We start from the raw sequence: 14,988 nt of genomic DNA on the forward strand, positions 1-14,988 counted from the left end.
ACAGGATGCTATGTGGGGACAAAGAAGTATCAGCCTCACCCAGCAGTTAGGTAATAGTTTCGGCAAGAAGTGACTGTCACTCCTAAAGAAAGACAGGGGAGAAAAAGCCTTTCAAGCAGAGGAAACTGTACGAGCAAAGGTCGCAAAGTGAGACAGCCTGATGAGTTCAGGATGTGACAGATTGCTGGCATGTCTAGAAATGGAGTGTGAGGAGGAAAAGGTAAGAGGTGAGCGTGTGGAGGGCAGCCGACAAGGGAGGGCCCTCGACCTCCACGGTCACACATGGTGCCCGGATTCGTGGGCCCTGCTGTGGTAGGAAGCACCTGTGGGAAGCAAGCCCTGTGGTCCAGGGCCCAGGATCTCTGCCTCAGTAAGAAAGGAGGCAACAGGCAGGGATCCAGCATTTGAGGAACGGTCTGGGGAAGTCACCTCGCTGTTTTGATAACCAGAAATTACAGATTAGCTGGAATTTCTGTCTCCCTTCACTGGCATTCAGCATGGTGGGGGACGAAAAAAAGAGCAAAGTACCTGGTGGAACTGGGAAACCACAGGGCCAAAATAAGGCCAGGGAGGCAGCAGCAGGTGTTACAAGGTAACTCAAGGTCACAGCAAGAACTCCATAGGGGCCTGAGATGATCTGCTCACAAATGCTCTGTCTGATACACTGGCTGTCTGCTTTGCTCCAGGGCCCCAGCACTGGCCTCCCTCAGAGTCCCCTCCCTGCCACCCCATTCTCCTCCAACCCTACCCCAGCAGCAGCCTTACTTTGTAGGTGAGCTGCTCAGAGCCCACCGAGGGAGCTCCCACGGCCAGGTCAGGCACGCCGTCCATGTTAAAGTCCAACATAGCCAAGGCCGAGCCAAACCGACCTGAGGGCTGAAGAGGCACAAGTTTACTTCCCCTGGGCTAAGCCACAGCCTTGGAAAGAACACTCCTGACTCCCAGGGAGTAGAGAGGCCTGGGGACCCCCCCAACCCCGCCACCCAAAAGCTGAAGGTGCAGCAGCAAGCTGTAACGTATCTGCAACACATTAGTCAGGGAGCTCTGCACAAGTACATTTTCAGCGTGTCTGGCTGCCTTGAGAGGAAGCAGAGGTGCCAGAAAGTAAAGGGTCGGTTCTTATGAGTTCTAGGTTTGTAGAAAATAGCCTCATGTATGTTCTGACCCACATTAAGCACAAAACTTACCTTCGAAAGTACCTAAAATAGGCCGGGTGTGGTGGCTCACGCCTGTAATCCCAGCACTTTGGGAGGCCAAGGCGGGTGGATCGTCTGAGGTCAGGAGTTCGAGACCAGCCTGGCCAACACAGTGAAACCCCATCTGTACTAAAAGTACAAAAATTAGCCAGGCGTGGTGGCACATGCCTGTAATCCCAGCTACTCTGGAGGCCCAGGCAGGAGAATCACTTGAACCCGGGAGGCGGAGGTTGCAGTGAGCCAAGACTGTGCCACTGCACTCCAGCCTAGGCAACAGAGCAAGACTCCACCTCAAACAAAAAAAGAAAGTATATAAAATAATAATCATATAACATCAGCAACAGTAGCTAACATTTTTTGAGTACTCAGGATGTTCCAGAGCCATGCTGACCAACGTGGTAGCCCCTAGCCAAACAGGGCTGTTACCTTTAAATTTAAAGTAATTAACATTAAATAGAATTAAAAATTCAGTTTCTGCCCTGGCGCAGTGGCTTAAGCCTGTAATCCCAGCACTTTGGGAGGCCGAGGCGAGCGGATCACCTGAGGAGTTTGAGATCAGCCTGGTCGACATGGCGAAACCCCATGTCCACTAAAAATATAAAAATTAGCCAGGCGTGGTGGCAGGCACCTGTAATCCCAGCTACTCGGGAGGCTGAGGCAGAAGAATCGCCTGAACCTAGGAGGCGGAGGTTGCAGTGAGCCGAGATCATGCCACTGCACTCCAGCCTGGACGACAAAAGCAAAACTCCATCTCAAAACAAACAAAATAAATAAATAAATAATAAAAATTCAGTTTCTCAGTTGCAATAGCCACATTTCAAATGTTCAAAGCCTGTGTTTTATGTCTCCCGCACTGGACAGCCCAGCCATAGAACATTCCTATCAGTGCAGAAAGTCCTGCAGGACGGTGCCGCTGTAGACATTGTTCCAAGCACTTTAAATGGATTAAGGTAGGAACTGTTTGGATCCTCGTTTTAACAGTTTACAGATGGAAAACTCAATCTCTTCAGAGAGACTTTTCTTCCAAAGTGGACTTTCTATATCTTTCTTATCCTACTGTCTGCAATCAGCGTAGACCTGAAAGTAATTCACTGGGTTCTCCAATTCTTTCTTTCTCTTTCTTTCTCTCTCTCTCTCTCTGTTTTTGAGGTAGAGTTTCGCTCTTGTTGCCAGGCTAGAGTGTAATGGCGTGATCTCGGCTCACCGCAACCTCCGCCTCCTGGGTTCAAGCAATTCTCTTGCCTCAGCCTCCCGAGTAGCTGGGATTACAGGCATGTGCCACCACGCCTGGCTAATTTTGTATTTTTAGTAGAGACGGGGTTTCACCACGTTGGTCAGGCTGGTCTCTTGACCTCATGATCTGCCCACGTTGGCCTCCCAAAGTGCTGGGATTATTGGCATGAGCCACAGCGCTGGGCCAGGTTCTCCAGTTCTTTCATAACTTACGTAGCAATGAATGGCCTTTCACACAGTGGTGCTTGCCACGTAACACACATGTTGCAGGACCCACGTCCATTATTTATTGGGTAATCTCTCCACACCCGTGTGCAGTGGCATCTATAAGCACTGCCCCTTTCTATAAGGCAGAAACTTGATAAACAGGAAAAGGTTGCTTGAGGACACAAAACACGCTAGGGCAGGGTGGGAACCAATAACTCAGGGCTCTGCCCACTGAGGACTGGTTCATTTCATCACCATCAGCTGCACCATTCAGCCCTCCTATGGGCCAGCCAGTCATTCCTAGAGGAGCACAGAATTTTAAAGCAGGCCACGCCTTGAGATTATCATAAACCTTCATTGTATCAATGAGGACAGGGAGATGCTCACTGCAGTCAGGGCCTGAGGGCAGGATTCCCATCCCTCGTCCATGCCTGTATCTTGCCATCTTTGAAATTATCAAAGGTCACTGGGGGAGGAGGGCATGGAGCCACTTCCTTTCTCACCCAAGTGGTATTTGAGAGAGTTTAGCAGCCACAGGAAGCAGTTTCCTCTCTTATTCCCTGTCTATATGCGCCCAAAGGTTTATACTTTACACAACAGTCTGACGGGGAAAGGCTCTGTAGAGAAGTAAGAAGCAACAGGATTAGATAGACGTCTTTTGGAAGTTGTTCATGTGGTGTCAGAAGGCTCTGAAAAATGCTGTCCCTCTGGGACTGTGACCTTACACACTGGCCAGTCACCTTATTTGTACATGTTGGATTCAGAGCTCCTTTCATCAGAGCCTAAACTAGATCATAAACCATTGTACTTCTTATTTTTGAAAGCATGTTCGTGGCTGGGTACAGTGGCTCACACCTATAATCCCAGAACTTTGGGAGGCTGAGGCGGACGGATCACCTGAGGTCAAGAGTTCAAGACCAGCCTTACCAATATGGTGAAACCCCGTCTCTACTAAAAATACAAAAATTAGCTGGGCATGGCAGTGCATGCTTGTAGTCCTAGCTACTTGGGATGCTGAGAAGGGAGAATAACTTAAACCCAGAAGGCAGAGGTTGCAGTGAGCCAAGATCATGCCACTGCACTCCAATCTGGACAACAGAGTGAGACTCTGTCTCAAAAAAAAAAAAAAAAAAAAAAGCATGTTCAGGTGTGCCATCTTATTTTCTCTTCACAGGATTAATTTCACAGCAAAAGGGTAAGTGGCTTGCCCAGAACAAGAACCACGACGATCCGACCGGAAGTCTAGGGTTCCTTCCCCCTCTGGCGCTTGACACTCAGAGAATGCAGTGCCAGGACAGTGTCACCAAAAGCCCCACACTCGTCGACTAGTAGCAGGGCTCTGTTTACCCCGTCCCCCTGCCCCCCCACTTATTGCTGTTACAAAAACTAAAGCCTCTGATGTTAGAAAAACTTTCCAGGACCCTAGCGCTCTCTGGAGGAATTAATGCTTGGACTCCATGAGGAATGTCTGTAGTCACTGTGGGTGTTTTCAGGTGATAAATAACCACTTAGGACAAAAGAATGAAATCTAAAGAAAGTCTGGCATTTAGTTAATAGTGATGTACCAATGTTGTTTTTATTCTTAATTTTTGACAAGTATACCATGATTATGTAAGATGTTAACATATGGGAAAATGAGTAAACAGCACATGGGAACTCTCTGTACTGTCTTTATATCTTTTCTGTGAATCTAAAATTCTGGCCAGGCACAGTGGCTCACGCCTGTAATCCCAACACTTTGGGAGGCCTACGCGGGTGCATTACCTGAGGTCAGGAGTTCGAGACCAGCCTGGCCAACATGGAGAAACTGCATCTCTACTAAAAATTAAAAAATTAGCCAGGCATGGTGGTGTGCACCTGTAGTTCCAGCTACTCGGGAGGCTGAGGCAGGAAAATTGCTTGAACTCAGGAGGCGGAGGTTGCAGTGAGCAGAAATTGCGCCTCTGCACTCCAGCCTGGGTGACAGAGCGAGAGACTCCATCTCAAATAAATAAACTAATTAATTAAAATATTTATAAAGTTTTATAAATACATACTATTTCATGTGTGTGTGTGTGTATAAAGAGGTTTTATATTATCAATTATATTATCAAGAAATCACATCCCAACTGGCCACTCAAAGCAGTTCTCAATAGCATGTGTGTTTTTGGAAGGTATTAGATTAATAATAGAATAAAATAAATGATGTAAACATGCTTTTAAAAATAAAAAGTGCTTCACAAATGTACACCATCAGCTGTTTGTTACTGTAATTATTCTTGTTATCAGTTACTCATCCTGGAGAATCTGCCATAAAATGTAAGCAGTGGCTATTGACCACTAGAAGAGAAAGAATGAGATGGTGTCTCACCTGGAAACCTTCAAGGATCCCGTGGGCCTCCTTGTCCAGGTCCAGGTCAACGGGCGGCAGACCCAGTTCATTGCCGTAGATGAGGTACACGCGCCCGATGTGGATGCGGCCAGGGCGGCTGTAGCCTGGTGCGCCCACCACGAGGTCGCCGTACCCATCCTGGTTGAGGTCAGCTGAGGTCATTGCCCTTAGGGAAGTGAAGGAACCCACCATGGTATGCACTGAGCACTAGGGGTAAAGCTGTCGCCTGCTTCTTTCCTTTCTAGAGCCCAGTCCGTTAACTTTCTCTCACTGACTCTTCTACCCTGCGTGACTGTTGTGAATATTCACTTCTGACGTTGTATTGTTTGAGAAATTCAGTCTCATTCTTCAAGGGGAAAAATAAAATAAAAATGGACAAATCAAGGCCTCTAAGCATTTTTGGACCACATAACCTGAGAGGATGAAAAGTATCCTCATGAAGCTTCCTGTCTTATATACAAAACCAGGGCTTGCCTGAGAGTAAAGAGGAAATTCGTGTCCAGCCAAGTCCCTCCAGCCAATGGCTCAGGCCACTTTCTGATCTGCTCAATTCATTTCAATGTGTTACTTGACCAAAGACAAGCTTGTGTGAAATAAACTATGTTTCTACCATAGCCACACAGGCACCTGGTAGTGGGCCAAATCAAGAAATCAAGTGTTCAACCTATTTAGTAGTTTACATGAGATTCCACAAGCCACCAGCTATAGAGCTGGATAAACTGAGTCAAAGGTTCAACTGTCACTACTGGGGCTGGAAAGACCAAAAGTCATTTGTTTATTCTAGTTCTTATTGCCACATAAAGAACAAATGGCAGGCTGGGCACAGCGGCTCATGCCTGTAATCCCAGCACTTTGGGAGGCCGAGGCGGGTGGATCATCTGAGGTCAGGAGTTCGAGAACAGCCTGGCCAAGACGGTGAAACCCTGTCTCTACTAAATATACAAAAATTAGCTGGGTATGGGGGCAGGCGCCTGTAATCGCAGCTACTCTGGAGGCTGAGGCAGAAGAATTCCTTGAACCCGGGAGGCGGAGGTTCCAGTAAGCCGAAATCAGAACAAATGGCAGAACAAAGTAAAAAGGCAACAGCAGTTGTTTAAGGCTGTGATAGTGGGAGGGGCAGACACTCCAGTGGATCCGCTGCTGTTCTCTGTACTTTGGAGGCTCAATGCTGGCCAGTAATGGCCCTAGGGATGCCCCTGTGGCTGGCTGTGCTTGTGTAGCTGTCAGTCCAGCAGGAGGCCTTTTGGATCTTTCAGGGAGGTGGCCAAGAAGAGCCATTACAAGTGAACGAACAGTAAAGACAGCATTCACCTCCCAGTCGCCTGCACTAGAGCTAAATGCACAGAGGCCCCGAAAGGAAGGACAGTCAGGAAATTGTGCCAAGGAAATGCGATGCCCTTTGGATTGTTTTTTTTGTTTGTTTGGTTTTTTTTTTGTTTTTTTGAGACGGAGTCTCGCTCTGTCGCCCAGGCTGGAGTGCAGTGGCGCGATCTCGGCTCACTGCAAGCTCCGCCTCCCGGGTTTACGCCATTCTCCTGCCTCAGCCTCCTGAGTAGCTGGGACTACAGGCGCCCGCCACCGCGCCCGGCTAATTTTTTGTATTTTTAGTAGAGACGGGGTTTCACCGTGGTCTCGATCTCCTGACCTTGTGATCCGCCCGCCTCGGCCTCCCAAAGTGCTGGGATTACAGGCGGGAGCCACCGCGCCCGGCCGCCCTTTGGAATTAAGGAGTGTGATTTTTTTTAAAAAAAGCCTTCATCCAAACTTCCAGAAAATGGTCACTTTTATATACTTGGGCTTAGTTTTGTATGTTCTTGTTGTTTTGTTTTGTTTTGATTTATTGATTTTGGGGGGCTTAGTTTTGGTTGAATTTTAAAATCACAGGAATTCCTAACTTTCTCTTTATAAAACTGTCACGGTATACTAGCTTTTACCATATGAAGTTACAATATTTAAACCACTATAACAGCTATCGGCTTACAACCTTCTAATGTTATTAGATGACAAAAGAAATCTGTAAGAATATATCTCCAAGAACATCAGAGCTTTACAAAAATTCCATGAAATATCCTTTATTGTTGTGATTATTTAGGAAACCAAAAGTTCCTTGTATTTAAACATATTTGACCAAGTGTAAGGAGATCATTTCATTGTTACAATAACTTAACCATTAAATTAATGCTTTTGTCAGGTGCAGTGGCTCATGCTTGTAATCCCAGCACTTTGGGAGGCTGAGGCAGGTGGATCGCTTGAGCCCAGGAGTTTGAGACCAGCGTAGGCAACATAGCAAGACCCCATCTCTAGTACAGAAAAAAAAAAAAAAATTGTAAATCAAGTAAATTAATGCTTTTGTTGATGATGAATTGATTGACAAACAAGGTGCTAACAAGCGCCATTTAAAACAGTTGCAGAGGGCTGGGCACAGTGGCTCATGCCTGTAATCCCAGGACTTTGGGAGGCTGAGGCGGGAGGATCACTTAAGTCTGGAAGTTTGATATCAGCCTGGCCAAAATGGTGAAACCTTGTCTCCACTAAAAATATAAAAATTAGCCAGGCATGGTGGCATGCACCTGTAAATCCCAGCTACTGGGAAACTGAGGCAGAGAATCACTTGAACCTGGGAGGCAGATGTTGCAGTGAGCCAAGATCAAGCCACTGCACTCCAGTCTGGGTGACAAAGTGAGACTCTGTTTCAAAAATAAAATAAAATAAAATAAAATACAGTTGCAGAATGACTGAATAAAATTAATACTGCCGAAAACATTCACAAGTTAGATAAACTTATACGTACCAGCCAAGCCTTGCATAAGGAAATGACAAGAAGTAAGATGCTAAGGGGCTAGAGATGTGCTTCTGTGACAACTGAGAGCCACCTATGAACATTGTCCTTACGTTCCTTTCCAAAGCCTTGTAGATAAAGGACATGGAATCCTGAAATAAAAGAATGATTACAGAAAGTAAAGACACATAGCATAAACAACAAAGCTACTGTTTCCTGTCCAAAATACTGAACTTGTGTAAAGGAAATGAGTTTTTAGAAGTGCTGAACAATAGAACATTAGTTCCTTTCAGCAAGTAAGATCACTTAGGACAGGCAATTAGGATAGTGAAATCATACCCCCAACTTATGCTGAGGGACAGCAGAGTTATAGCCCGAGATGCTGGTACCAGCATGGCTAGAAAGAGTTACCGCTCTGTCGCCAGTCTGGAGTGCAGTGGCACGATCTCAACTCACTGCAACCTCCGCCTCCTGGGTTCAAGCAATTCTCCTGCCTCAGCCTCCCTAGAAGCTGGGATTACAGGTGCTCGCCACCACACCCAGCTAATTTTTGTATTTTAGTAGAGATGGGGTCTTACCATGTTGGCCAGGCTGGTCTCGAATTCCTGACCTTAAGTGATCCACCTGCCTTGGCTCCCCCAAAGGTGCTGGGATTACAGACATGAGCCACCATGCCCGGTGGACTAAAATTTTTTAAAAGACAAATCTATCCAGGTGCAGTGGCTCACACCTGTAATCCTAGCACTTTAGGGGGCTGAGACAGGAGGGGCGCTTGAGCCCAGGAGTTTGAAACCAGCCTGGGCAACATGGAGAAACCCCATCTCAACAAAAAATACAAAACATTAGCCGAGGGTGGTGGAGCGTGCCTGTAATCCCCGCTACTTGGGAGGCTGTACTGGGAGGATCACCTGCACCCAGGAGGTTGACGCTGCAGTGAGCTGAGATCTCACCACTGCACTCCAGTCTAAGCAACAGAATGAGACCCTATCTCAACAACAACAACAAAAAGAACAAGTCCTTTCAATCTAGAACTTTAATTGTATTTGTATATATGTATATATTTTTAACAAACAAATAAACTGGAACAACACCAGGATGCCAAAGATATCCTCCAGACCGGCCAGGCACGGTGGCTCACACCTGTAATCCTAGCACTTTGGGAGGTCGAGGTGGGCAGATCACAAGGTCAGGAGTTCGAGAACAGCCTGGCCAATATAGTGAAACCCCGTCTCTACTAAAAATATATAAATTAGCTGGGCGTGGTGGTGGGCACCTGTAGTCCCAGTTACTCAGGAGGCTGAGGCAGGAAAATCACTTGAACCTGGAAGATGGAGGTTGTAGTGAGCCGAGATCGTGCTGCTGCATGCTAGCCTGGGTGACAGAGCAAGACTCTGCCTCAAAAAACAAAACAAAAAAAACAAGATATCCTGCAAACCACACCCAGGTTGAGATGCGACTGTATTTGCTGCCAGACAGGCATGAGAAGTCACATGCAGAGTGCTAAAAGCCATATGCCAGAGAATTTGGGGGACAACAAGCCACTCAGCTTGAGATGTTGAATGGTTCTTAATGCAGTTACTGCAGAGACAAAAGCACAAACTAGAATGGCCCTGAACAAGCTGACCAGATACTAGATCCATCCAAGTTAAGGGGACACAACTCTAAATCTGCCCAAGGGTGACATGAGACCAAACAAGACTTCCTAGGTCTGCTCCAAAGCAGAGCTCAATTGGCTCAGAGCGTAAAGGCAGCCCAGATGGCTCAGGCTCTGGGAAAGTACAGGGTCTGAGGATCTTTCAGGCATGACTATACCTTCTGCTTTGCCCATTCTAATCTCACTGGCAGACCATGCATAGATTGCTTCATCCTAAAGCCCAGCTCTGACTTGCTCATTCATCTAGGAAGCAATTAATCAGCTCCTACTGTATGCCAGGCACCATGACAGACACTGGGAACATAAAGTCCCTCCTCAGACAATTCATTTTTTTGAAAGGAGAAAATCCAAATATGGCAAGACAAAATGACATGTGCTTTGAGAGAGGTTCCCCTCCCTGATCCAGGACCAGCTACATAATTTAGGGAGACCAGGGCAAAATTAAAACATGCAGCCTTTTGTTAAAAAATTGCTAAAGCCAGGGGCAGTGGCTCATGCCTGTAATCCCAGCACTTTGGGAGGCCCAGGTGGGTGGATTACCTAAGGTCAGGAGTTCAAGACCAGCCTGGCCAACATGGCGAAACCCCATCTCTACTAAAAATACAAAAAGTAGCCGGGCATGGTGGCAGGTGCCTGTAATCCCAGCTACTCAGGAGGCTGAGGCAGGGAATTGCTTGAACCCAGGAGGAAGAGGTTACAGTGAGCTGAGATGGTGCCACTGAACTCTAGCCTGGGCAACAGAGCAAGCCTCTGTCTCAAAAAAAAAAAATTGTTAAGAATTTTAATGCAGTGACAGCAGAGCATTAAACCTAAACCAGGCCCTTCCCCAATTCCCAGAGACCCCATTCACAAAGTTGTCTAAATCCTTCTGACATTAAGAGCCCACTACAGTCCAATGCCTACTTAGCTTCCTAAGCCTCTCACAGTGACTCATATTCCTTGTCCTGTGCTCCAGGCAAATACAACTACTCAGATTTCCCAACACCTGAAACTTTCCCAATCCACTAACAGAAATGTACTCTCACTGATGAAATACTATCTACTGTCCAAGGCCTAACTTGAATGTCTCCTCCTCCAGGAAGCCTTCTCTGTCTGATAGCCTCCAAGGTGAAGCTTTTCTCCCTTTTTTTTTTTTTTTTTTTTTTTTTTTTTTTTTGAGACAGGGTGTCACTCTAGCACCCAGGCTGGAGTGCAGTGCTGCAACCTCGGCTCACTGCAACCTCTCCCTTGCAGGATCAAGCAATCCTCCCACCTCAGCCTCCGGAATAGCTGGGACTACAAGTACACACCACTACGCCCAGCTAATTTTTTGTTATTTTTTTGTAGAGACAGGTTCTCATTATGTTACCCAGGCTGGTCTCAAACTCCTGAGCTCAAGTAATCCACCTGCCTCAGCCACTTAAAGTGCTGGCATTACAAGCGCGAGCTACCACACCCTTTCTTCCTGCTACCCAACGATCCCCTTACCTCACCGTGGTATGTGTTGCAGTCTACTCACATAATGGTTATTTTTGTATTTGTCACTCCTTTTAGACTGAATTTTTTTTTTTTTTTTTTTTTTTTTTGAGAGGGAGTCTCGCTCTGTCGCCCAGGCTGGGATGCAGTGGCCGGATCTCAGCTCACTGCAAGCTCTGCCTCCCGGGTTAACGCCATTCTCCTGCCTCAGCCTCCCGAGTAGCTGGGACTACAGGCGCCGCCACCTCGCCCGGCTAGTTATTTTTTTGTATTTTTTAGTTGAGATGGGGTTTCACCTTGTTAGCCAGGATGGTCTCGATCTCCTGACCTCGTGATCCGCCCGTCTCGGCCCCCCAAAGTGCTGGGATTACAGGCTTGAGCCACCGTGCCCGGCCTAGACTGAACTTTTTTAAGGGTCAGAGTTCATTTGTCTTTCATTTTATATCCCCCAGTAGAGTGTCCTAACAGATAACTTCGTTGATGAATTTCATACACAATGGGGCTATGCAAAGTGAGCCTTCAACATTGTGAACACCTTTGGGACTAAATCCAAAGAAGGACTGGCCGGGGTGCCCAGGGTCCTCTTGACTTGACAGAGACCACTGAGGTGCAGACTCAGGGCATCTTCAGAACAAACCACATATGGATGCCAAGAGCACTTGCTGGCCTGGCACATGCGTAGGCCCAGGCTGGAGTGCACTGGCATGATCATAGCTCACTGTAGCCTCGAACTCCTGGGCTCAAGCAATCCTCCTGCCTTAGCCTCCCAAGCAGCTGTGACAACAGGCACAGCCATCACACCCAGCTCATTTATTTATTTTTGTAGAGACAAGGTCTTGCTATGTTGCCCAGACAGGTCTCAAACTCCCGGCCTCAAGGGATCCTCTCACCTCAGCCTTCCAGCCAACACACCCCACCACAGGTAACTTTCAATGGACAAATAAATACCCAGGGACTCAGCAAAACAAGGTATCTCAAGAAGCAGCATTCCTCTTCCCCAACTTAGAGCAGAAAATTCTTACCGGGGTCCAGGAATTTACACTGAAGAACACTCCTCTTTCGGTATAGTTTATATTCCTGTCAATGTTTTCAGTTAGGGATGAAGTCAAATTTCTGTGAAAATCATTTTTCTGCATTTTCGAGCTGTTGAAGACAAAGAGGAATAAACTGGTTACCACTGAGAAAACAATTAATCCCCTGAAAAACTGAGTTGAAGAATATAGTCATGTTAATCACAGGTTAAAAGACCACAAAATTTTAACATCAGAAGGCTGAAGGAGCAACACAGAAAACAAAATTTTAGAAAAACCTTCATTTCACAAAATCTTTTAGTAAACACATTTCTAAGGCTTAAAAGCCTATCCTTAGAAAAAATATTTCCTATAATATCAGAGCTCTATGGTAGGAGTAAAAGGCTTCAATTCTTTCCAGATTATGAAAAAAGTAGATATTTCAACATTTCACATAAAAGGGAAAGAAACAGGTGTCAGCTGGTGGGGAAACTGGTATGTAGGCATACCGATGTATTCATTCATTCATTCATTCATTCATTCATTCATTCATTTATTTGAGACGGAGTCTTGCTCTGTCACCCAGGCTGGAGGGCAGTGGCGTGATCTCGGCTCACTGCAACTTCTGCCTCCTGGGTTCAAGCAATTCTCCTGTCTCAGCCTCCTGAGCAGCCTGGAACTACAGGCATGCACCACCACACCTGGCTAATTTTTTTTGTATTTTTAATAGAGATGGGGTTTCACTACGTTGGCCAGGCTGGGCTCGAACTCCTGAGCTCAGGTGATCCACCTGCCTTGGCCTCCCAAAGTGCTGGATTTAGGCGTGAGCCATCGCGCCCGGCCAGCATACTGATTTATCTTCAAAGACATGCTACAATTAATTATACAATAAAAATACATTTTCACATTCAGATATGTCAACCAGCCATAAAGCAGATGACTCAGGGAGCCAGAGAGGCTTCAGAAATGACTGAAGTAGGGAGTGGACAACAGCCGTAAGTGACAGGACCCTGGGCACGACACCAACTAGTGTCAGGGTTCTGACAACCCGAAGAAAGATTGCAAGCCTAATCGAAAGGTGTCCAATGTGATTAAAAAACAACAAAAGTATGTTGAAGGAATGGTTTGCTAGGAGAAAACAAACAAACAACAAACCTTATCCAATTCAAATAGAACAAACAATGAGGACTTCACTGAGCCCTTTCTGTGTAATTTTCATTCTTCCAAAGTGCTAAGATCATTCCTCTCAGCACCTTTCATTGCAATACTCTATTTTTTAGTATCTCACTCTTGACCATCCTTAAATATCTCGGTTAAGCCATCACTTCTTCAAGGAGAGCTCTCCTGTGCCCACGCCAGGACGCTCTGTGGCAAATCCCCAGAGCACCTTGCATTTTTTCTTCCTAACACTTAACAATGTCCACAATTACTTGTTTAGTACTTTCCAGGCCATATACCTGAGAGCAGGAACTGTTTCTGTCTTGTTCACAATGATATCTCTAGTGCCTGAACCAGTTCCTGGCACCTACCGATTAAAAAATGATATTTTATTGTTTGTACTATTTTATTGTTATATTTTATTAATAATAAATATACATGTATTTATAATATTAATAACTTATTAAATGAATGCATACATGACTGGTGATTGGTACCTGACTCCAGCAGAAAATATCATTTCTTAAAATACAGATCAGGCCTCTGGCCCTTACCACAGAGGGCTTCTCCCCACACTGTCTCACTGATAAATACATTTTCATGGTAAAATCTGGGTAAAGTTTATGAGTAAGACAATAATATTGATAGTTATGATAATACTAACTACATTTCTTTTTTATTTTTTTGAGACAGGGTCTCACTCTGTTGCCTAGACTGGAATGCATTGGTGTGATCTCAGCTCACTGCAGCCTCAACCTCCTAGGCTCAAGCAATCCTCCCACCTCAGCCTCCCAAGTAGCTGGGACTACAGGCACACACCACCATGCCTGGCTAATTTTGTTCATTTTTTTGTAGATACAGGGGTCTCACTATGTTGCCAAGTCTGGTCCTGAACTCCTGGACTTAAGGGATCCTCCTGCCTCAGCCTCCCAGAGTGCTAGGATTACAGGTATGAGCCACTGTGCCCAGCCACTACCTACCATTTAATGAGCAACTCAATATGTGCAAATTTCTTTACATCCACCACTGCATGTCATCCACACCATAATTCTGGAAGTGCTGATGTGTTTTTTCCGTTTTGCAAAAGGAGGAAGCTATAGCTCCAAAAATCAAGCAGCTTCTTTAAAAATCACACAGCTGCAAGTGACAAATCTGGAAGCTGAACCTACAGCTGTCTCTCAACAAATCCCATGTTCTCAACCTCTATAGGGGATCCCCTTCAGGTGAGATGTCCTTTTTCTCTGAACAATTTTGGAATCCACTTACCCCTGGGTGTGGTTTTGCTGGCCACCACATGCAATGAACAGAGGGTTCTCAGGTAGGCTGCAGTCACTGAGGAAACAGTCAAATGAGTTAGGCATTTGTCTACCTCATAAGCATGAATTTTACCGAGAATCCGTAGTGCGCTTCAACCATCTCCCAAAGGCTTAAAGTATTCATTATCTAGCCAAACAGGACCAAGTAAGAGCCCATGTTCTCCCAGAGAGGGTGGACAGGCTGACAGCTGTCACTATCATGGTAATCCAGGCAGCCCCACACTGCCAGTCACCCCAGACTCAGCCTTTCTCTTCCCTCCCCACTCCACCTGCTGAGCTGTTCCACGCTAACACGAAACGTCTCAGAATTTGAGACTGCGATCAAAACTGGTTCCCAATTATGTCACCTTCTGCCCAATTATACACATTTATGCCTAAATGTGTCAGAATTTCTCCATTTCATTTCTTTAAAAAAATCCATAATTTCAATAATTAAATAGCTAACGAAGGATCCCCTTTTACAAGTGAAAAAGCTTCTGAGAATGTAAGAGATAAACTCTTACATCGGGGGAGGCTTTCCCCCAACACTGAACAGAAGCATTGAGGAAGTAGGTATTAACATAAGAAGAGTATTCTGGAATGAAGACTATCTTAAAAAGATGTGTATGG

At 45.8% G+C, this 14,988-nt stretch overlaps 2 protein-coding genes across 6 annotated transcripts in view; one reads left to right on the plus strand and one right to left on the minus strand.

Moving 5' to 3' along the window:
* ACOT13 (acyl-CoA thioesterase 13) overlaps window positions 1-14,988 on the plus strand; it is an 812,642-nt gene that overhangs the window by 562,066 nt on the left and 235,588 nt on the right. The gene's annotated exons all lie outside the window — the stretch shown is intronic.
* Window positions 1-14,988, minus strand: part of GPLD1 (glycosylphosphatidylinositol specific phospholipase D1) — a 70,655-nt gene that overhangs the window by 24,646 nt on the left and 31,021 nt on the right. For all 4 annotated transcript variants that reach the window (XM_050788203.1, XM_050788201.1, XM_050788204.1 and 1 more), the window contains 5 exons: window positions 14,330-14,395; window positions 11,918-12,038; window positions 7,799-7,938; window positions 4,987-5,173; window positions 766-876 (listed from right to left, as the gene is read on the minus strand). In XM_050788203.1, coding sequence (XP_050644160.1) covers window positions 766-876; window positions 4,987-5,173; window positions 7,799-7,938; window positions 11,918-12,038; window positions 14,330-14,395 — 625 coding nt within the window. The remainder of the gene's footprint in view (window positions 1-765; window positions 877-4,986; window positions 5,174-7,798; window positions 7,939-11,917; window positions 12,039-14,329; window positions 14,396-14,988) is intronic.

Source organism: Macaca thibetana, chromosome 4 (genome assembly GCF_024542745.1).
Source record: "Macaca thibetana thibetana isolate TM-01 chromosome 4, ASM2454274v1, whole genome shotgun sequence".
In the NCBI taxonomy this organism is placed as follows: domain Eukaryota; kingdom Metazoa; phylum Chordata; class Mammalia; order Primates; family Cercopithecidae; genus Macaca; species Macaca thibetana.